The sequence below is a fragment of the Macaca nemestrina genome, chromosome 13 (genome assembly GCF_043159975.1).
Source record: "Macaca nemestrina isolate mMacNem1 chromosome 13, mMacNem.hap1, whole genome shotgun sequence".
Classification (NCBI taxonomy): Eukaryota; Metazoa; Chordata; class Mammalia; order Primates; family Cercopithecidae; genus Macaca; species Macaca nemestrina.
The window spans coordinates 107528636-107552718 of NC_092137.1; the positions used below are offsets into that span (position 1 = coordinate 107528636).

At 45.6% G+C, this 24083-nt stretch overlaps 1 protein-coding gene across 14 annotated transcripts in view; it reads right to left on the reverse strand.

Moving 5' to 3' along the window:
- LOC105471812 (acyl-CoA oxidase like) overlaps positions 1-24083 on the reverse strand; it is a 382094-nt gene that overhangs the window by 286876 nt on the left and 71135 nt on the right. The window contains exon 9 of one of the 14 annotated variants that reach the window (XM_071077120.1): positions 21068-21200. The exons of the other annotated variants lie outside the window; for them this stretch is intronic. Within the exon in view, the coding sequence (XP_070933221.1) occupies positions 21068-21200 (133 nt within the window). The remainder of the gene's footprint in view (positions 1-21067; positions 21201-24083) is intronic. 14 annotated transcript variants of the gene reach the window in all.

Consider the following 24083-nt stretch of genomic DNA (forward strand, 5'->3'; position numbering starts at 1 on the left):
AGGGAGATGCTGAAGGTGTGTGAACAAGGGACACTCAGTAATGATTCCGAAAAGTTATCTGCATAAGAGGAATTATAGGAGAGGGCAGCAAAAAGATAAAGCTTTCCTTTAATGGGATACATTTTTATCCAAAGTGGCCTTTCATTATTTGCTGATAGACAATCAATTTGGAAAGAGGCAATTAAATAAAGCCACCGAAATTTGTTGGGGGTTGTTGGGGCTGTCACTGTCCTTTTGTATCAGACTTGCCTGGCTCCTCTCAGCTGAGCACTCTGTTGCAATCACTAAGACTTCTGAATACTCAGCACCCCTCATTATCTTTCTCTCCTCCACACCTTCCTGCTGCTGATATGCTCAGAAACATGGTCCAGGCCTCCAGTCAACCAGAAGGACAAAGAAACCATGCTACTCCCAAAGAAATGAATATTTTTCAGGATTCCAAGAAAAATCTCCCCTGTGGCTGGGGGCCCAAGACATTTATCCACTAAGGCCTCAAAGGCATGGGGTACAAGGACATTTGATGCAGCCTGTCTCTAAAACAAAAAAACCTTGCAAACAGCATAAATGCTCACCAGGAGGGGTCTGCTTATAGTGGACTACTATGTACTATCAAAAAGATTAAGGATATTGAAATCCACTCTGTGATTTGTGGGAAAAAATTAAGGATGTTGTCTATATGCTAATTTGGAAAAAATCTCCAAGAAATGGTGCTCAGTGAAAAAAGCAGGCGGATGTCCACTTCTGGTGTGGCAGTGTGAGCCCCCTTCAGACCAACCCTCCCATGAATAAAAATGATAAAGTCAGGGCAAAATAAGAAAAATTACTACTGAGGATTCTGGAGAGTAGAACCAAGCAGACAGATTATAGAGGGGAGTCCAAATTTGAAGTAGAGAGTGGCACAGGGTAGCTAGCTTTCCTGTTTTTTAATAGTTCTTTCCTGATTTTTGCCCTGAAAGCAGGACACAATAGAAGACTAGTGCAGTATAAGTGGCTAAAACTCTGCGAAAAAATCTGTTGTCTTTCTGTTTGAAGGAACCAGGAAGATTGAGCAAAGGCAACCATGGTCACTGGAGTGTGAGAAGGAATCCAAGAGAAGAAAGGTTAGAAGGAGTAGATCCCCTAATTTTGTGCATGAACTCTGGATGAATCTCAGGCTGGCGGCTAAATTTGCACGCATGGGACAAACTCAAAGCAATGGAGCAAAGGCTTAAAGTATTGAACTGAGGCTTGAACCCACAAAAGGTAAGACAAAGCTCAAGATCAGGCCTTGAGTCTGGGCTAATTGCCTGCTATAACAAACCATCAGCTTTCTTCAGAAGAGTATTACATAATTCAGAGTCTCCAAAACACAACAATCATAATGTCCAAGACACAATCCAAAGTTACTCATTTACAAAGAATCGGGAAAATGTAACCCATTCCCAAGATAAAAGACAATCAGTAAACGCCTACCCAAAGATGATCCAGATGTTCAAATCATTAGATAAAGGCTTTAAAGCACATATTATTGCCATACTCCATGAGGTCAAGGAAAATATAGGGAATCTTAGAAGAGAAATGGAAGATAAAAATAAGAAATAAGCAAAAATTTTAGAATGAAAAAATACAGTATCTGAAAATAAAAGTTCACTGAATAAGCATAACAGCAAAATAGAAATGAAAAAGGAAAAATTCAGTGAGCTTGAAAAGACATTAATATAAATTACACAAAAGAGAGAGAAAAAGAGACTTAAAAATGAACATCAAAGAAGATATAAATGAAAAGATATTCTATATGGATGAATTAGAGGATTCAGGGTTGTTAAGGTGTCACTTTTTGGGACTCTAACACAATCCCAATCAAGTTCCCACCAAGTTATTTTCTAGATATTGGCAAACTGATTCTAAAATTTATTTAAAAATGCAAAAGACCTAGAAAAGCCAAAATAATATTGAAGTAGAAAAAAGTTGAAGGATTCACATTAGATTATTTCCAGATGATAGTAATCAAGACAGCAAGGCACCAGAGAAAGAATAGACACCTAAGTCAATGAAACAGAAGAGAGAACTCAGAAATATCCCCACATACGCATTATATTTATATATAGACACAGACCTTACACCTTAAACAAAATTCCCTTAAAATTGGTCAAGAACCTAAATGTAAAATGCAAAACCATAAAACAAAGGATAAAATCTATATGACCTTGGGTTTGTGATGAATTTTTAGATATAGCACCAAAAGCACAATCCATGAAAGAAAAAATAAACAAATTAGACTTTATTAAAATTAAAAACTTCTGCTCTATGACATTTTTAAGAGAATAAAAAGCCAGAGATTGGAAGAAAATCTTTGCAAAACACACACCTAACAAAGGACTGATATCCAAAACATACAAATAACTCCTAAAACTAACAATAAGAAAACAAGCAACTCAACTATAAAAAAAAAATGGGCAAAAAGATCTGAACAGACACTCACCAAAAAAAACATATTCAGAGAGCAAACAGGCATATGAAATGATGCTCAACATCATTTGTTATCAGGGAAATGCAAATTAAAACAACAATGCAGTGCCACTACATACCTATTCGAATGGCTAAAATCTCAAACACTGACAATACCATAACTGGCAAGGATCCAGAATGGCAAGCACTCTCTTTTTTTTTTTTTTTTTTTTTTTTTTTTGAGAAGAAGTCTCGCTCTGTCTCCCAGGCTGGAGTGCAGTGGCCGGATCTCAGCTCACTGCAAGCTCCGCCTCCCGGGTCCACGCCATTCTCCTGCCTCAGCCTCCCGAGTAGCTGGGACTACAGGCACCCGCCACCTCACCCGGCTAGTTTTTTTTTTTTTTTGTATTTTTTAGTAGTGACGGGGTTTCACCGTGTTAGCCAGGATGGTCTCGATCTCCTGACCTCATGATCCACCCGTCTCGGCCTCCCAAAGTGCTGGGATTACAGGCTTGAGCCACCGCGCCCGGCCAAGCACTCTCTCATTAACTGCTGGTGAAAATACAAAATTATACAGTCACTGCAGAAGACAGTTTGTCAGTTTTTTACAAAGCTAAACACAGTCTTACCTTAGAATCCATCAATAGTGCTCTAGTTATTTACCCAAATGATTTTAAAAACTTATGTTCACAAAAGACCGGCATACAAATGTGTATAGCAGCTTTATGCATAATCACCAAAAACTAGAAGCAACCAAGATATCCTTCCATGGATGAACGGACAAACAAACTGTGGTACATCTATACAGTGGAATACTATTCAGCAATAAAAACAATGAGCTATCCAGTCATGAAAAAACATAGATGAATCTTTTTTTTATTTTTTGAGATGGAGTCTTGCTCTGTCACCCAGGCTGGAGTGCAATGGCGTGATCTAGGCTCACTGCAACCTCCACCTTCCAGGTTCAAGCGATTCTCCTGCCCCAGCCTCCCGAGTAGCTGGGATTACACACACCCGCCACCACGCCCAGCTAATTTTTGTATTTTTAGTAGAGACAGCGTTTCACCAGGTGGGCCAGGCTGGTCTCAAACTCCTGACCTCAGGTGATCCACCCACCTCGGCCTCCCAAAGTGCTGGGATTACAGGTGTGAGCCACCGCGCCCAGCTGGGTGAATCTTAAATGTATATTACTGTAAGTGAAAGAGGCCAGTCTGAAAAGGCCGCCTGCTGTATGATGCTATTTATATGACATTCTCAAAAAGGCAAAACTATAGAGACGGTGAACAGTTCGGGGTGGATGAAGGGGAGGGAGAAGGATGAAACAGGCAAAGCACAGGGTATTATTTGGGGGTGGTGAAGCTACTCTCTATGATACTTTAATGGGAGATACACGAAACTACACACTTGTCAAACCCATAGAGCTTCACAGCACAGAGAGTAAAATCTAATGTATGTAATTTTAAAAAACATTTTAACCTTGAGGGGCTCCCAGAATGGAATGTAGACTGTGATAAAAGAACATAACTGTATGACGTATGTATGAAACAACCTCACAGAAGGGGGTAAGAAAGAAAGGTGCTGAACTAAGTAACTTTGGAACCAAATGTAGTAAGACTAAAGGCAAAGTGAACTGTACATCAGCACTGTACTCTAGATGATAAAGTTATTTGCACGGAATATGAGTTAAAAAGACAGAAACTGGCAAACATGAATGCTGGAACTGAATAATTGAGTACATAGATGGCAGATGGTGGCAACCATGTTTCTCACCGTTGGAGTGGGCTACAGACAAGCAAGGAGAAAGGCTAGAAGACCCTACTATAAAGGTATTAGGGTTGAGACATGACTGTGACTCATGTTTAGCTTAACATAGATACAAATGAATACATGTTTATAGATATGTTGTATACACAGGTTGCTTTACACACAAATATCTCCTTGGTTTATCAACTGGAAGGGCCTAGAAGTAACAACATCCCAGCCATGAAGGAAACACCTAGCACCCAAGTCTTAGTTTCTTAAAACATTCTTTAATAAAAGGAACCAGGAAAAGGGTTGATCCTAAGGCCTAGGGCAGATAAAATACAAGATGAGCCTCGGGCATCTTGTATACAGCCGCATGTATATGTGCACATACACACATGCACAAAAACACACACACATTCACATGCAAGCACACACACAATGATAGAAGAATGTCAAAGGGTAACAGAGCCAATTGAAAGAGCTTCCAAAAGCCAAAGCTGAAACAATTTGAGCAACAAAAGAAAGCAGTATTCGATTATAACCCAAAGTATAAATTAAATATCCATGAGTGCATACTTACGTAAAGAAGTAATTGGATAAACAAGTAAATGAGGGAGAAAAGATAAATTTCCCATGCAAAAGAATGCCAAATAATTTCTGCAGATACTCCACCCTCGAGGAGGTGGAACATAACTCCCCACATCTTAAGTGCGGGCTGATCGTATGAAAAGGGGGAAAAAGAGTAACTTTAGAGTAGAGAAACTTGACAAGTTCGACTTTGGACACCTTAAGTCAGCAACTGCTTGACCTGGGACAGATGAAGAGATGGACAGGGCACCTGCTCAGCCCCAAAGGTCTCAGTGACGGTCCCTCTTAGTTTCAAAGGTGTCAAATTCTGAGCCACACCCAGAGAAGGGCTCTCCCTCCACCCAGGTGGGAGGCAGCTCTGGGCCCCGCTGCATATGGCGGTCCAGCTCTTCTTTGGAGCCCAGACCAGCCTGTCTGGGGCCATCTCTTCAAGACTTCAAGATCTTCTGATCTGCTGGCACCTTCATTAATGAATAGAAACTAGCAGAAATAGGTTAACAAAAGAGAGAGAGAGAGAGAACGTATTTTGAACGGCTCCTCAAAAGAGATCTTATCCTTGTAAATCTTTCACTTATACCCCTTCAACATCCAGGAAAGAATGGCATCAAACTGAGGAAGGGCAGGGCCTCCCCTGCCACGTGACCATGGAATCAGGACCTCTGAGAGCCCAGTTTTAGTGGATTGTGCTTCAGGTCAAAGTTTGGGAGAACTTATGAGGTACGACAGCAGTTCTTGCCATAGAGTTTTCCATACAGATGCTTCATATTTGCTGGGATGTGAGATCCAAAGGTGGATCATACATGTTCGTCACTGAAAGGTCCAAACCACACTCTGGGTATCCAGCAATAGCAGGAGGGAGGGCATATTCCCAACCACAGTCTCCCTCCCTACACCTTCTCCCACCCTCATCTCCTGAGCTTTTTTGATTAGAGTTTTCCCAGAAGCTATCACTTCACTGCCACATCCTGTCCTTCTGCAACCCAACTGGGAAATTTCCAAATCTGGGCCAACCCAACCATTCTAATTTCCTACCTCTGTCCCCAGGTACAAACCACATCTTCACATTGCCTGGCACTGCCACAAATACAAATTAGAGCAAGGTACGCCACTCAAGACCAGGGGCACAACAGTCTCCACAAGCCTTCTTCTTCTGGCCTCTCTTCTCCTCAGTCTATCGCTCTCGGTGGCTGTGGAGATTGAGCTTCTTCTTCCTAAGTGTCCAGCCCCACTCCCTCTCCTCAGACCTTGACCCTATCTCTGCATTCCTCAGAGAACAGAAGTCATTTGCTGGGGCATCCTCAGCTTTCTTGCACCTGCTAGAAAATTCCTCTGTATCTCCTCTCTTCAGACTTTCTGTCCCTCCTATCTGTGAGGAAAAAATACTTGCTTTGGTTTCAAGGGTCATCCTCCACCTATGCTTAATGTCACACTCTACGTGCCACCTGTGACCTTCCCTTCAGTTAACTTCCTCTCTCTAGCAGCATCGGTCTCTTCCTCTCACTTCCTCTTTCCCATCTGGGCTCAGACATGCTCCTGTTGTTCCTCCTGCTAAAACACAAGTCCTCAACCCCACAGCACTCAAACTCCTGTCCCACATAACCTCCATTGTTACAGCACCAGGCACAGGCTATGGTCTCACATGAACCTGGGTTCAGATCTCAGGTCTGCCTCTTACCGACTAGGGAATGTTGGGAAAAAAACCACAACCACACGGAAGTCTATGGAGGGGCCCCTGAATGTTGGGCACAATGCAAGGGACTTTACTTACAATGATGCCAAGCTGGCAGAACCCCATCAGCATCCTCAGGAGACAGGGATGCTGTGTTGTTCAGAGAACAAGAAGTTGGGCCCTGGAGAGGTTGAGTAATTTGTACAAGTTCACATAGCTAAACGGGGCAGAGGTGGAGCCAGGGGGGCTGGCCTATGTCACACCCAAGCCCACATTCTATCCTCCACTATCTCCTGGATGCCTAATGCTCTTATCCTCAGCCCCTTCTCTAGAGAATATCATTGTTATTGGCTACCTTGTGAAGCTCCTATAAGAATTAAAGAAAATGATGTGCACGAAGCACTTAGCATAATGTCCAGCACTCAATAAATGAGCATTGTTCAAAAAATGGGGATGATTTCCATAGGATTACCAACCATGCATTCCGTCTTGAAATTCCCTCTCTTCACTTCCACGAAGCTATGATCTCCTAGTTGTCCTCCTGCCTCTCTGACCCACCTCTTGCATTCCCCATAAGCCTCTTGGGCTCATCCTTTAAGTGTAGGTTTTCTCGAGAGTGCCTCATAGCTCCCTGTTCCCGCACAACGTCACCTTCTCCCCCAACTTCGGTCAGTGCCTCCCAGAGCCTCCAACCTGCCTGACACCTCAGCAAACCCATGCCTCCTTCCCTAAACCTGTTCCTCCTCTGTGTTCTCCAAGTTTAACCAAGGTGCTCCTGAACCATGAGTAAATCTCATTGCTTCTTCCTTAGAAGCCTCCAGTAGCCCCCCATTGCCAACAGAATAAACTGCAGAATCTTTAGCAAGGCAACCAAATCCCTTCATTAAATCGGTCCAAACCACCTTCCCAGCTGCTTCCAACTGCACAAATCTATTGGACAGTTGCTATTATGACTCTCCTCCCCAAAGTCTCTTTCCCAGCTAAGCACCCATACAGGTTCCAGAAATTCTTAGCGTGGCATCGTGTCAAAACCGTCGACTGTCCTGGAGATCATCTCCAGACTGGCTTCATTTGCCTGTGTGTCTCTTTTAAAATGAAGCCCAGAAATGGACAGCACCTTAGGTGCTGAATAGAACTATGCCCTCCAGTGTTCTGAAAATTACACTTCTCAGAATGCAGCCTGTCCTCTTTGTGCCTGCCCAACATGCCAATTCCAGCTTCAGCGTCGCAGCCGAGTCAGCTTTGGCTGAACACGAGCTTCCGTGTGCTCCCAGGGTACTGACATCAGCACAGAAACATTTCAGGTTTACGCTCTGCTTTTCCAATAGGACTGAAAACCCCTCAAGGGAAAGAATTTCTATGTTCCATCCTCCAACGCTTACATGTCTTCAGTCCAGCTGGAGTGAATAAACCAGAGGATTTGTAAGGTCATACATAAAAATGGGGTCATGTCACACTTAACCTAAATCTCCCCCATCCCCTGTCTTTTCTTAAATTCCACTTTAAAATGGAGCAAAGGCAATACACACAGACACACACACACACACACACATATATATATACACTTGAGACAGAGTCTCATTCTGTCACCCAGGCTGGAGGGCAGTGGCATGATCTCAGCTCACTGCAACCTCCACCTCCTGAGTAGCTGGGACTACAGGTGCATACCATACCACACCCAGCTAATTTTTGTATTTTTAGTAGAGATGGGGTTTTGTCATGTTGACCAGCTGGTCTTGAACTCCTGACCTCAGGTGATCCCCTGCCTCAACCTCCCAAAGTGCTGGGATTACAGGCGTGACCCACCGCACTTGGCCAAGTATACTTTTTGTAGTAAGCACTTCTAGTGATTTGATGCTCGGAATTATCCTGCAACATTGACAAACATATCCTCTAAATTAAGGAGGTATTTCACGGCAGTAAAAGGTATCATTTAGCTGATGAGATCATTCCTTTAAAAAAAACAGTCAGGAGCATGGATTGAAACAAAGCTTGGACGAGATGGCAAATAAAAGAAGGGGACGCGCTGCAGTGAGCCAGCCCTTAGCGCCTTACACCATGAGCTATTTATTCAAGCATGAAAACTGGGACATCATTCTCACAACACTAATTAGACAAAGAAATGAGATATGCAAATATTTTTTAAAGTTGATTCTTCAACACTCTTGCCAGATAAAAGTTAATAATAATAAAAAAAAAACACACACAACCCATCAGGCTGACTCTGGAGCCAATGCCCATCACCCTAACTACCTGATCTAGGATATCCCTGGAGAAAAATCAAGCACAAGATGCAGGCTGCCCCATGACCCTGGAGACAGTTCAAATCCTTGGAATCTCTCATGGGCCAGGCTGGCCCAAAGGTCAGAGGAGGCACAGTTGCCCAAGCAAGAAGCACAGAAGTTTCAAGAAATTGAAGATGCTGCACTTTGACACTCCAATGTGATGTCCAGCATCCCTTCTCCAGTGCAGCCTCCAAATGAAGGGTCTTTCACAAGAAGGGTTCTGTGGGACCCTCAAGTCATTCCTCAAGTCATCCAAGTGGGACACGAATGTGTACAACACTGCACTGCCCCATATGAGGTGATTGCCTTGCCAAGCTGCCTCCCCTCACAGAGCGTCTGTTTTCTTGGCTGTGAAACTGGAATCCTGGTGGAGTTGCTGTGAGCACTTAATGAGAACACGCACATGGAACCTCAAGAGCCTGGCCCATGGGAGACCATCAGCAGGTGGCAGCTCTCTTTCCTCCTGGACTGCGTTAGAACAAAGATGCTTGTGATTGACTGGGTGCAGGGCTGAATTCAGTTCACAGACAGCTATTGAAGGCCCCCTGTGTGCCTCGAACTGTGTGAAGTTCCTGCCCTTTCGTAGCCTGAGGCTGGAATAAGCCAGGCACTAAGAGCAGTCCCAAAGGCAGGAAGCTTTCCCAGAGAAGCAACATCCATGCCCAGGCAACAGATGAGCAAGAAATGAAGACAGGGACGGTCACGGGCAGAGGGGCCAATCTGTCCTGAGTCCAGAGGTGACCAGAGTGGCCTGTTTGAGGAGCTGTAACCGGGTCTGTATTGCTGGAGTATAAGATTCATTTCTCTCACCCAGATAGAATTTCCCTTAACCCAGTTCCTCTACACTTTAGGCCAGGGCTGCTCTCTGAAGCTTTAATCCTATTACACAGCTGTCCTTAGAGAACAGGAGACTATCCCCGGACCTGTTTATCATCCACCCAGAATAGCACTCCAGTCACACTGACAATGTCATCAGACCCAGGAGACTCAGCCATGAGCAATCTGCAAGGGTGAGCCAAGGAGCAAGTAAGCACTGCAGGAAATAAAAACAAAACAGTCACTGCCCAGATACACGCCTGCATGAACTGAAAATATCCTGGGGTGGACAAGTCCAAAAGATCTCCATATACACATCAGAAACAGAAAATGCTTGTTTTTCTAAAGATTCAATTCATGATTCCAGGGCCATTAATACATTTAAATGCCACCAGATGACCCACACCCAATCTCCACAGGGCTATGATCTGGACTGACTTATTCTCCACCAAATAAGCCTTCCCTTTGCCCCTATATTTATTCATCTATCTCTCTATCCATCCACCCACCCATCCATTCATCCATCTGTTCATCCATCCATCCATCCATGCATCCATCATTCATCCATTTACCCATCCATTCATCCATCTATCTGTCCATCCATCCATCCATCCATCCATCCATGCATCCATTTATTCATTCATCTATCCATCCATTCATCCATCCACCCATCCATTCATCTACCCACCCATCTATCCATTCATCCATCTATTCATCTACCCATCCATCCCTCCATCCATCAATTAATCCATGTATTCATCCATTCATCCATCTATACATGCATTTTTCCATCCACTCATCCACTCACCCATCATCCATCCACCCATTCACTAAGTGCTTACTAAGTACCAGGCCCTGTTCATCCAGAGGTGACCAAGAAGACACAGGTTCTGTCCTCTTGAAGTTGACATTCCCAGTGACCAGCCTTGGAGGTCAGGCACCCCAAGCAAGACTTTCTTACCCCTGAGTTTGCTGAGCGACAAATAAATATAGTTCCACAGAAGCCCTTGGGCACCCTACACTCAGGGCCAACCTTGCAGGCAGAGAATGCCTGCTCCTCAGTTTACCTCCTTCTGCTTCAGCCTCTCCAAACTCAGATCGAGCCTGACCCAGAGGGAAGTCCCTATGATGCAGGCAAGATTCTCTCCACTGCAAACCATGTAATAATCTGGAAAAGCCACGTATCTTCACAGAAGCAGGGGGCTGTGCTTCTTATTGTGGATATGGCAGCACATACATTTTAAATATGAAAAACATCCCCTCCTTCTAAGGTCCCTGTATTGAACTTTTCAAGACACCTCTCTTGGATTTTACACAAATGGAGAAATAAACCAAAGAGCATCAGATAGAGGCCAAATTAATAAAGAAGAATATGAAATAGATTTCATACAATAGACAAAATGATCAAGAAGCTTAAAGATATTACTACTATAGTGATTGATATGGTTTGGCTGTGTTTCCACCCAAATCTCATCTTGAATTATAGTTCCCATAATTTCCTCGTGTTGTGGGAGGGACCCATTGGGAGGTAATTGGATCATGGGGGCAGTTACCCTCATGTTGCTGTTCTCATGATACTGAGTGAGTTCTCTCAAGGTCTGATGGTTTTATAAGGGGCTTTTACCCCTTTTGCTCAGCACTTCTCCTTGCTGCCACCATGTGTGAAGGACATGTCTGCTCCCCCTTCCACCATGATTGTAAGTTTTCTGAGGCCTCCCCAGCCCTGCAGAACTGTGAGTCAATTAAACCTTTCCTTTACAAATTACCAAGTCTCCAGTATGTCTTTATTTGCAGCATGAGAACCGACTAATACAGTGATGAAGGCATATGTTTCTTCTCCTAACAAGAAAAAACAAAGGCAATTAGAAATTCCAGGACAAACTAAAAACCTTAAAAAGTTACAATTACCAAAATATCAAGCAAACAAAAACATGATACGATTCTGAGTAATTTACAGAGTATAAGAAAAGTGATTCCATTTGTTCTTGATGCTAGAAATATTGTTGTTCAAATTGTAAAGATATTTTGACATTAGACTTCTAGAGAAAAAACATGATCCTCATATATTATGTGGTTCTACAGCGAACAATACTTCATAGCCCTGGCCTTAATAACACACAAACTTTATAACAATAATACAGAAATTTATAACCCACAAATATTTTACTAACCATTATTTTGCTTCTCTTCTTAGAGCCTGTAAGGGTTTTGTGGTAACAAATTTCAATGGCCCAGTTCACTTTTTAAAATTTATCTAAGGAATTGTGAACTTTTTTTGGCTTACTAAATTTCATTATGGTAGGCAAAGGTATTCAAAATCGTTCCGTTAAACTAAACTAAAAAAAAAATCCATTGGACACACTTAATAAATGTTCATTCTAAATGACCCTTTTCCTCATAAAAAGTCATCAATGAAAAGGCTGGATCAACTCATTTCCCTTCTCACTCCTGCTCCTCGCACACAGTGCTCAGAACCAGAGTGACATACAGCTGTGAGGCAAAGTCAGCAGTGCCACTAAAAATTAAACCAGGCCTCAGGTCACAGTGGGGAAGGAGGCCTGGATTCTGGCCCAGCCACTAACCATTTAACATCTACCAAATCCCAGTCTGAGTGAAATGTCTACATTTTTAATGTGGACAACAAATTTTTTAAAACTTTGGTTTGGTTTGGTTAACCAAGGCAAATCCAACCATGCACAAAGTGTTCCAGGAATGCCAGTGAGCAGGGTTTATCCCAAGAACATCTGTCTTGAGGACTACGGAGCCACTCCAGCATTGGGAAAGGGCCGGACCCCGGTGCTGGAATACCAGAGTGTGAGGCCCAGAAAGCTCGGGGCAAACTGTTACATCTTCCTACATCTCAGGTTTCTCATCTGGAAAATGGGAATCGGGACAGCACTCAACTCACATGAACAATTATATGTGAGGTGCTCAGAAAATTGTCCCTGAACAGGAAGCACTCCATACAAGTGAGTTACTATTTGACTGTGGCTTGAGCTGTTGCTGACTTTCTCTATGGGAATCCACTACAGGATGAAACAAAGGAATGGAGCAATGAGATGTGGAGTGAGGGAAAAGGACGGTGATCTGTACAAGTACCTATGCTACATGGACTATCAAGTTTCGGGTGGAAAAGCTCCTAAGGACAGCAGGCCAGTTGTCAATCGTCCATATCTGACCTTCCAGGTGGCACAGGCCATGCTTTTCCCCAGGGGTGGCCAAAAGGACGTCCATGGAGTGAAGCCTGTGAAGCGCCTCACAGCTGCAGCCTGGGCATCGTTCTACCAGCAGTAGGTGAGCTGGCTGCTGGCACCAAGGAAGGCAAGCCTCCTGCAAGCAGAACCCAGGCTGGGAGCACTGGGAAGCAGTTTACAATTACGGCAGCATCACACCGTCCCTCACAGCTGCCACCGCTACAACCCAAGGTCTGAGGAGGCTGGGGTTTCCTATAATGCCTGTGTAGCCTCTGATGACTTACTTAAAGGGAGTTCTGTTCCTTGAAATGTCACAGCCACAAACATCTAACATTCATGGGCCACACCAAATGGGGAGAGATGTTCAAGGACTTTCCTCTCCTGCAGCAGAGAAAAACTCCTCACCCCACCAAAAGCCTTCTGGCTGCCCATGTGAGAATGTGACCCAGATACTCTACTCAATGGGGAAGGGCTGGATGCCAGCTCCAAGTCTTTGTGCCAGAGACCCAGAGGACTCACTTGAAAAAGCTTCTATAAAGGACACGTACTGGATCCTGACCATTACAACCCCACAACTGTCTCTGGAGCGCACGTTACTCTCAGCACCTGCTGCCACGTGTCCCCTCCTGCCAGTGTAACCACGGAGGCTCCACACAGCACTGGAGTGTTTCAGTTACCTGCATGCACCATGAGTCCCCGGAGGGCACACACCTGCTCCAGCTCATCTCTGTCACCTCCTAGCATGATGCACAGTGCTGAGAGGAAGGCGTACAACACGTCTTCAAGGAATTGAAGCAAATTTCAAAATGGAAATTCTTTCAAATATCCATTTCAGATACACATATCCCGTGCTACTTACTATCACTGGCTGCACTTTCTCTAGCTCTTTGGTCCTTGAGGCAAAAGGGCAGTAGATGTATCTTTTAAGGAGAAATGCTTGTGAATGGAGCTGGAGGCCATTATCCTCAGCAAACTAACACAGCAGCAGAAAATCAAATACCGCATGTTCTCACCTATAGTGGGAGCTAAATGATGAGAACTTATGAACACAAAGAAGGAAACAACAGACACTGGGGTCTACTTGAAGGCGGAGCAGGGAGGAGGGAGAGGAGCAGAAAAGATAACTAGTGGGTACTGGGCTTAATACCTGGGTGATGAAATAATCTTCACTACAAACCACCATAACATGTGTTTACCTATGTAACAAAGCTTCTCGTGTACCCCCCAACCTAAAATAAAAGGTTACAGAAAAGACAACTATTTAAATTTCGGTCGTTAAATATGTAAACAACTGCTATAGAAAACCAAAAAACGTTATTTAACCATTTTATACCCACCCAAAATGCTGCAAACATATGTTTTTAAAGACATTTATGAGTCAAATTATATCCTGAAGAGTCGTCAAAATAACTGTATCCTATTTACAATCTTGGTCTTGAGCCCGACAATTACTCAGCTCATGCATCCTTCTTCTTATGTTGACACTTTTTAAAAATCAACACTGATGCCTGCTGAGAAGCGAAATAAACTCATGACAAGAGCAAAAACCTCCCCACTTCTTACATACAAAAGTAAATAAACGCAAAGAAAACAGAACCTGCAGGTCATTATTGGTATTTGCTGCCCTCTGGTGGTCAAGTCCAGGAAGTTTCCACATCAGGAAACAATCTGTATTTCACAGATGGCCTGAGGATCACCCAGGCTAAAGCCTTCATCCCACAGGACTTCCCTGGCAACCAAGCAGGTCCTGCTTCTCTCCTCCCCGCGAGTGTGTGTGTGTGTGTGTGTGTGTGTGTGTGTGTGTGTGTGTGTGTGTGTGTGTGTGTGTGTGTGTGTGTGTGTGTGTGTGTGTGTGTGTGTGTGTGTGTGTGTGTGTGTGTGTGTGTGTGTGTGTGTGTGTCTGTGTGCATGTGTGTGTGTGTGGCAACCAAGCAGGTCCTGCTTCTCTCCTCCCCGCGAGTGTGTGTGTGTGTGTGTGTGTCTGTGTGCGTGTGTGTGTGTGTGCGCGTGTGTGTGTGTGCATGCAAAAAAAACAAGGATAACATCAGCCTGAGCAGAACAGGATGAGCAATGTGACCCCGCCTCCTCCAAGCACACACAAGGTACCCGAAAAGGCATAAAACTGCAGCAAATGAGCTGCGCTTTCAACTCCCCAACACCATGTTCCATCTGAGCAGATACGTGAGGCTGGCCACATCACAAAAGTGTCAACAGAATGAGCCTCAGTCAGCTCTGCCTTATTAGTATCAGGCAAACACACTCTTGTGAGCACCACACATGTTCAGGACATTAGACAGCCATAGCCTCCCCTTCCATCGCCCTCTGCTATGCCACACTGTCTGCAGAGGCAGAGGTCCCACTGTGCTCAACATCACAGGGCTTCCGTTCCCACCAACCCCATTCAACTCAGTCCCCACACTGAGCCCCCCGTGCAAGACCTTACGGAGATACTCCTTACTCTGCCCTTTGCTGCTGAAGGAAGGGCAGGCTCTGAGGATGGCGAATGCCTCTGTCCTTTCTTTGCACACTCCTGCCTGGGGAGTTTCTGTCAAGTGTGGTGTCCATCAGGTAGGCGAATGGTTTTCTCTAGGACATTATTCCATAACTCCCTGGTATGCTTCGGCTGTGTTCCCACCCAAATCTCATCTTGAATCGTAGTTCCCATAATCCGCACATGTCATGGGAGGGACCTGGTGGGAGCTAACTGAACCAGGGGGGCAGTTTCCCCCATCTTGTTCTTGTGATGGTGAGTGAGTCACATGAAATCTGATGGTTTTATAAGGGGGCTTTTCCCCCTTTTGCTCAGCACTTCTCCTTGCTGCTGCCATGTGGAGAAGGACGTGTTTGCTTCCCCTTCTGCCGTGACTGTAAGTTTCCTAAGGCCTCCCCAGCCATGCTGAACTTTGAGTCAATTAAACATCTTTTCTTTATAAATTAACCAGTGTCAGGTATGTCTTTATTAGCAGTGTAAGAATGGACTAATACACTCCGCCTCAACTACTAAATTATACATGAGCTGATCACTCTTGTGCTCGGCGTCTTTGTAGTGGGATGGGTGGGATGAATGGATTATTGGATGGAAAAATGATGGTTGGATGGATGGATGATGGATGGGTGGACGATGGATGGAGGAATAGATGATGAATGATGGATGGATGAATAGATGATGGATGAGTGATGAATAGATGATGGATGGGTAGATGGATGGGTGGTGGGTGAACGGGTGAGTGGGTGGAGAGGTGGATGGACACAGACGGACAGGTGGATGAACAGGTGGGTGAATGAACAGGCAATAGATGGAAGCACGGTTAGAAGAGTAAAATGATTTCCATGACATGTAGGGCTCTACTAGGCCTTGCAGAGACTAAATAAGAAAACAATCCCTGCCCACTAAAGGTTGTGTTAGTAATGATACAAAATGAGATCAACCTATGACAAGAACAGATGAACACAAAGTGATTCCAGAAGAAAATAAAAGTAGGTGATCCCCAAGCAAAAAGAAAACAGACAAAAGCCTGATCGTGTTACGGCAATAGCCACAAACATTGAGATGATTGATGTGAGGAGGTTGAGTAACCTTCTGCTCAGGAGGAAGTGTCATGGCACCTGGTTTGTGGCCATTAGGACAGATAGAATGTCACACTCTGACACCTGCTAATCTGCCCCAGCCCCAGCCAGTAGCTGAAGCACACAGGCAGAGTGGTGGAGAGCCGGATGACCAGGAGCCAGACACCGCGGTGAGGACATCGACATCAGGACCTCTCTGGAGCTGTTTCAGAGCTTGGGTGATGGGGCAATCCCAAGCAAGACCCCACAGCAGTGGCCGCATGCAGCCTGCTGTGCTCACCTAACGCAGCACAGGCCCACAGAGCCATACCACCACTCCCTGCGCAGTGAGAAGGGTCCACGCTGGCCATTGACCAACCCCTGCTGGCTCTCAAGGGGACTCAGACGCCCTCAACCTCCTCTCCATTGCTCAAATCTTCCATGAACCCTTGCAGTCAGAAGATCACAAAAGGGTTACTCGAGGATGCAATATCCCATTTCGAACCCCCATCAACAGGAGGGAGAGACTCCCCCGTGCCTTGCTGAGACTCTTCACTTACACCCAACAACGCACACTGTAGGAAAAGATTGTGTCTATCGCCGGTTCTGAGAATCCTCTAAAGCCAGTGTCTTCCCTTTGCTCTCCCTGAAGCTCCTGGGGCTAGGAAAAGCTACCCCTATCTCACATGCAGCACCTGTACCACTTGGAGATGGTCGTTCAGGTCCCGAGGACTGGCTGAGTTGTCTGTCGCCCAGCACCCACGTGCCTGAAAAGACAGCCCAGAATGCTGGCTGCACTCAGCATGCGGACTCTGCAGCCCCAGCCCTGGGCACACTCCCGGACCACCAGGGCCACACTGCCAAGTGTAGGTGAGCACAACCCCAGTACCTGATTGCAGCACAATGCACGAGTGCGTACACGTGAGGCACATACTATGGGGAGCAGTGTCTGGGGCAGAGAGGAAGAAAGAAAGAAGATTCCTGATTCTGGACAGAAGGGCCACGTGGAGTTAGATCAAAGAGGCAGCAACATCCTCCTCCCCACTCAATGTGGACCCGGAAGTGGGGATTGGTATGTGGGAGCACAAGAACCAACAGGCACTGAGGGCTTCCCTCTGCTAAGAGCTACGCCAGGGGCTTCGGATGTGAATCCTGATTCAGACCTCATTCACTCTTTCCACTCCTATTTGCTGTGTGTCTACTGTGTGCCCAGCCCTGTGTGTGAAGCTGAGCACAGAGCAGCGGATGAGGCTGGCAGGACCCCGGCTGCGTGGAGCTTTTAGGCTAGTGAAGGAGACCCAGCCCATCTATTGCACATGAGTTGTTACACTCATCAGTTGTAATACATGCTGCAAGCGGGGAGTCCAGTGCCTTGGGAACAGGTGACAGAGGAACCACACGCAGGCTGAGGCCTTTCCAAAGAGGGGACAGTCATACAAGCTCTGAAATGTACATGAAAATTACCCATGCAAAAGGAGGGCATCTCCAGCAGGACGGCGGCATGGGTGAATCCCCTCCCGCAGAGGCACAGGGGAGAGACAGAAATGAGGCCAGAGCGACAGAGGCCAATGGAGATGGGCGGTACAGTGAGGGGTCATGAAGGATCCTGGATACAGGAAAAGAACTTGGGCCTTGATCCTGGGGACCCAGAGGGTGACAAGCAGGCTGAGACAGTGCTGATATTTCACAACCACATCCATGTGTTCCGTGCAGGGGTCTCAAGTGGCAGAGCCCACAGCAGCAGTGTCACCCGGGAACCCAGAAATGCAGATTCTCCACCCTACCCCAGCGCTGCGGAATCACACATCCTGGGGGTGGGAACCAGCTACTGTGCAGCACCAAATTTACAAGAGGAGCTTGTCTTAGCTAAAATATTTACCTCCGTGCAAAATCAAGAGAAGTGGGCCAGACCTCATTTACATTGCTCACTCTTTCAGGTGCCCCAGCTTCCTCCTCCTTCTGAAAAGGCTTCCCAGCATCCCAGCACAGGCTCCCAAGCCCCCACTCCCTCCCCTCCCAAACACATTCGCTTCCTTTTCCTCGTGTTCTTGGTAATCATTGAATTTACCCAGGCATTTCTGACACAAATTAGATGATGGTTAATACGGCAAGGCTTTAAGAGAAAACCTGAAAGTTCTGAGGAATGCCATGGAAATGAAAGAGAACCATGAAAAAATATGACATTTGGGCAAAGTTCAAAATGACCGGGCACGCTCAGCCTTGAGTGAATGTCACTGTGGGGAGCTGCGGTGACAGTTTTCTAATACACAAGGAACGCACGTAGGAGAAACGGATCCATTTTTCCACTCATCAGCAAGAGCAGAAGGAGAAGGACCATCTTAGGTTTCAGCCGGGAAAACATATGTCATGTGTTTGAGCCATAGGGGAGGAGGAGCTGCCAAGAGGGCCGGTGAGATCATCCTCGCCAGAGACGCTGGAGATGAGATCACAGCGGCCCGGGTCGCCGTCCGGCAGGGTGCCTGGACCACACGGGGTCTGAGCCCTGCTCGGCTCTGTGCAGGGTCTGCCCACTGCCTGACAATCCCATCGCCTGGCAAGGTCTGGATGGGCAGGGCAGATACTAATTCCGGGTTACTAAGGTTTGCTTCAGACACCCGGGAATTCAAAGGATGCTATGCATTTCTGCAAAACACTGCATATTGCCTTGTTACTTGGAGGCCACGATACCAGGTATTTGTTTCATGAGAATGCCCATGTCTTCCTTTCCTTTAGCCAACTCCTGTCCTCCCAGTAACAGCAGCAGCAGCAGCAGCAGCAACAACAACAACCATCCCACAAATAGCAGCCGCGAGCTATGGAGCATTGCACTGGGCCAGCGCTGCACACACACCCTTCTCTCACGCCTCACCACCATCCTAAGACCCATTTCACAGATGAAGAAATTGAGCCCTAGGGAGCGCTATGGCCTGTTCACAGCCCCACTGCTGGTCATGGGCAGGATGAGACTTGAGCCCAGGGCTTTCCTGCCCGTGATCATGATCACGTCTCTGTGCTGCCAGGAATGAAGTCTGCACATCAGACAACCAATAAGGGAACTGATGCAAATGTGGCCCCCAAGACCCTCCTGGGCCTGGCAGGGGCTGGCCCATGATAATATCCAGTAGAAAGGAGAACATGAACCTTTTAGGAATCACTCACTCTGGCTCCTCTCCCTGAGACACCACCCCCACCCTGCTCTAGATCTGGTGGTATTTAAAACCAAAGCCCTCCTGGAGGCTCCCACCTCCGCCTGGTCTGGTCTGCACCACCCCACGCCTTGTCCCACGCAACCCCACTGTGGACCTCAATGAGCCTACAGGGCTGCTGGCAGCGTGGACGTCCTTCACACATCATCACCCCATCAAAACCAACAAGAGCGGGGTTTCCCAGCAGCCTGCCTGGCCACTGTCCACCATGAGTTTTTTATATGCACCCAGCACTCTCCTCAGAGGGCCCCTGAGTCAGGATGGTCTGCAGGCTACTGCAATTAGAGGGGATATTGTGCAGAGACTGCTATCACGGCTTCAGCTAACCCTGCATCTGATGTTTAACCAATCTTCCCTTCCACGCAATCCTAGGCTCGTCTGGCTTTTCTATTTTTGCCTCTCTCTGGAGTCCTGAGGATGGCTGAAATGGCTTCGACTGCAGACCTGAGGAACCAGTTTTCCTCCGCACTCTGCTGCTGTCTGTGCTGACGCCTTTGCAAGGCTCTCTGGGGCCCCATTCAATTTCAGACGGTTCAGCCAAGGGTCCTGAGCCCCTCCTGACGTGGGACTTCAGACCTGAACACCCACCTGGCCCCACTGAAAGAACCACCACAAAACAAGCACAGGAACTGGGGTGCACGGGCGGGCGCGAGGCCAGGCTGAGTACACATGCTGATGGCCACAGCTGTGCCCCTCACAGGAAGCACCGTAAGGGGAAGCCTGGGTCAGGGCAGGCCATCTGTGAAGTGTGGCCGACACCGAAGCAAGTAAAGGGCTTTCCTGCTATTCAGACGACTCCGGGCTGATGTCAGGCCTGGAGTCAAGTGAATGAAATTTATTCCTTCTTGATGGAAAAGTTGGACTCAAGCCCCAGATGTATATTCCTGGGGAGACTTAATTTTTCTTCCAGCTTCACCAAGCTCAGTGGAGCTTAAAGCAGGCTTTTCCTTCATGCAAAGAGACAGAGAAGGCCCAGAGAACAAAGTAGCCTGAGGCCCTGGGGAGGAGAAGGAGGCCCTTCCAGAGCTTTGCTCTCCAGGCTCCTCTGTCCAAACCAATATACGGGAGAGTCAGGGCAGGGGCTCCTCTGTCCAAACCAATATACGGGAGAGTCAGGGCAGGGAGGCAGAGATGGCTCCTGGAGGTCTGGCCTCATGGCCTCCAGACTGTGATGGGAGAACGTTACGCCCTCTATAGACACATGAGGATCAACACTCCCGGATGAATTCAGCCAAGACACACCAACCTTTGCACACATGGACCAACCCTTAGCTGCTTCTCCAGCAGATGTGTTTGCTCTGAACATCCCGTTCTCCCTGGTCATCTCTCCTGGCTCTATTACCACGATGCCTGTGCTCCACCCCCAGGGTGAGCAGCACACATCTGGGATGTAGATGGGCGGGATCCCCTCTTAAGAAGGGTGTAGAAATGTTCCCTGTGGATGGCCACCTGGCACTCCCCAGCATCTAACCGGGAACCCTGGCCATATTATACCAACTGTGGCTCGAGAAGCTCAGCTCCTGAAATTGTTACTCATCCCTGAGCCGCGAGAGAATTCACAGTAGATAAATTAAAATCAGAGTCCACTACCTTCATGGCACCCATAGCTTGGAAAGCCACAGCTAATCTCGAAGGGGTCAGTGCTGCCAGCATGGCACTGAATCTTGCGCTCTTGTTCCTCGTAGGGGAATGGTACTGTCTGTGTGGAGCCACGGAACCAAACCTGTGGAAAAGAGAGGGGGGGTTTCACAAAAAAGCAGGACATAGCACCACCAGAAATGACGTCAGGTGGCTCCCATGTGCACACGCAGGGAAGCACTCGGATTTCCCCATCGTGGAACTTCCCCCTTGAGACAGAGAGCAGATAAGGGCAGGGGGAGTCCCTCTCCAAGAGATGCTGAGAAAGGCTTGACTCAAGGGAGGTAGTGGTTTCCTGAGACATTAAACCAGCACCGGAGCCTGACTGTGCAGACCGCGCACTGACCCACTTTTTAAAAACTGAGATGTAATTCACATACCATAAAATGTATCCCTTCAAAGTGTACAATTCGATGGATTTGAGTATAGCCACGAAATTGTACAACCATCACCATGATCCTATTCCAAATCATCTCACCACGCCAAAAAGAAACCCCACGCCACTAGCAGTCCCTCCCCATACTCCCCTCCCTCCAGCCCCTGGTAACCATTCACCTACTTTCTCTCTCGATGGTGCCTGTGCTGGGAAAAAATTCACATAGATGGAATCATATTATATGTGGTCTTTATGTCTGGCTTCTCTCACTCACATGTTTTCAGGGTTCATCTGTGTTGTAGCATGTCAGTACTTCATTTCTTTTCATGGTTGTATAGTATTCCATTGTATGGATATACCACATTTTATTTCCTATTTCCTCAGTTGATGGATATTTGGATTATTTTCCCATTTTTGCTATTGTGAATAATTATGCTACCGACATTTGTGTATAATTTCTGGTGTGGATATATGTTTGCAATTCTCTTGTGGACAATGTTTTCACACATACCTAGGAGTAGAATTGCTGGTCATAAGATGATAACTTTACAGTTTTCAGGAATGGCCAAACTGTTTTCCTAGTTGGTGCCACCATTTTGCAGCCCTACCAGCAATGTATAACAAACAGTCCTAATTTCTCTACATCCTCCCCAACGCTTGTTATTGTCTGTCCCTTTAATAAGAGACATCAGCTGGGCATGGTGGCTTGTGCCTGTAATCCTAGCGCTTTGGGAGGTAGGTGCAGAGTGGTATTTGCAGTGGTTTTGAGTCGGATCTTCCTAATGGCAGTGATGTGGAGCATCTTTTCATATGCTTAGCAGCCATTTGCAAATCTTTAGCGAAATGTCTATTCAGATTTTTGCTCATTTTAAAATTGGGTTATTTGTCTTTTTATTCTTGAGTTGTAATAGTTCTTTCTATATTCTGGATACTATCCCCTTGTGATACTAATATATATGATTTACAAATATTTTCTCCCACTCTGTAGGTTTTCACTTTATTCATAGTGTTCTTCGATTCAAAAAAAAGTTTTTTACAGCTTTGATGAAGTCCAATTTATCTATTTTTTCTTTGGTTAGTTGTGCTTTTGGTGCCATGTGTAATAGATTGCTTAAACCCAGGTCACAAAAATTCACACCTGTGTTTTCTTCTACGCGTTGTGTAGTTTTAGCTCTTATATTTAGGTCTGCGATCCATTTTGAGTTGATTTTTGTATATGGTAGGAAGTAAAGGTCCAACTTCATGCTTTTGCACGTGGCTACCTAGTTTGTCCCAGCACCATTTGTCAAAAAGACTATTCTTTCCCCATTGAATTGTCTTGGCTCTGCAGTGAAATATTAATTGACTGCAACTGTAGGGATTTATTTCCAGACTCTTCATTCTATTCCATTGTACATATATCTATCCTTATGCAAATATCACACTGTCTTAATTACTTTATCGTAAGTTTTCAAATCACAGGTGTGAGTCCTCCTACTTTGTTCTTCTTTATCAAGATTGTTTTAGCTATCCTGAGTTTCTCGCATTTCCATATGAATGCTGGTGGTCCTAAAAGGGCCTGGGGGACTTTAGCACCCACCAGGATAACTGTGAAGATGCTTTTATTGCTTCCATTTTACTTCCTATCAATTCACAGGAGGAAAATGTTAAGCAGAATTTGGTCCACTTTAAGATTTTTTTCTTTTTCTTGTTGCTTTATTTCGTGAATTGACATATAATAACTGCATACATTGATGGAATACAGTGTGATGTTATGATACATGTATATATTGTATAATAATAAAATCAGGGTAATTGGCATATTCATCCTCTGAAGCATTTATCAATTTTTTGGAATGAGGACATTTAAAACTTGTAACTATTTTGAAATATACAACACATTATTGTTAACGATATCACCCTGTACAATATCACACCAGAACTTATTTCTTCAATCCAACTATAACAGTATCCATTGACCAACTTCTCCCCATCCCCTCCTCCTCCCTACCTTTCCCAGCCCCTGGTAACCACTATTCTATCCTCTACTTCCTTATCCTTCCATTTGTTTAACTTTTATTTTAAGTTCAGGGGTACAAGTACTGGTTTGTTACATAGGTAAACTTATGTCATGGGGGTTTGTTGGACCAATCATTTTTAAGTTTTTTTCCCATACAATTTTCTTAAGCTTTTGGCATCCACTACACGTATCTGCTGGCAACAAAAAGGAGCAAAGCATTCAAGGGAAATCCATGGGGAGTCAGGAAGACAGCTGGTTGTGTGCACCCTGATTGCTGGCTTCGTCACAGATTTAACATGACTATGGCTCAAGATTTTTATTGGATGCATGAAACGCTGCTGAGAAAATTAAAAGTAGTTGGTGTTTCTCAGCTTCTGTGAAAAGCATCATTAACCCCTAGAGCTCCACCCCCAGAACACACCTGCAAGCTGAAAGATGGTGCCTTATCCCCTGCCACTCACAAAGGAAGCAATAGCACCCATCTGTTTATAATGGGGGGAGGGGAGGAAAAAACCTAAATGTCCAACAATAAGAAATCGATTATATAACTTATAAACCATTTATTTAACAGTCTATTGTAATGATATTAAAGA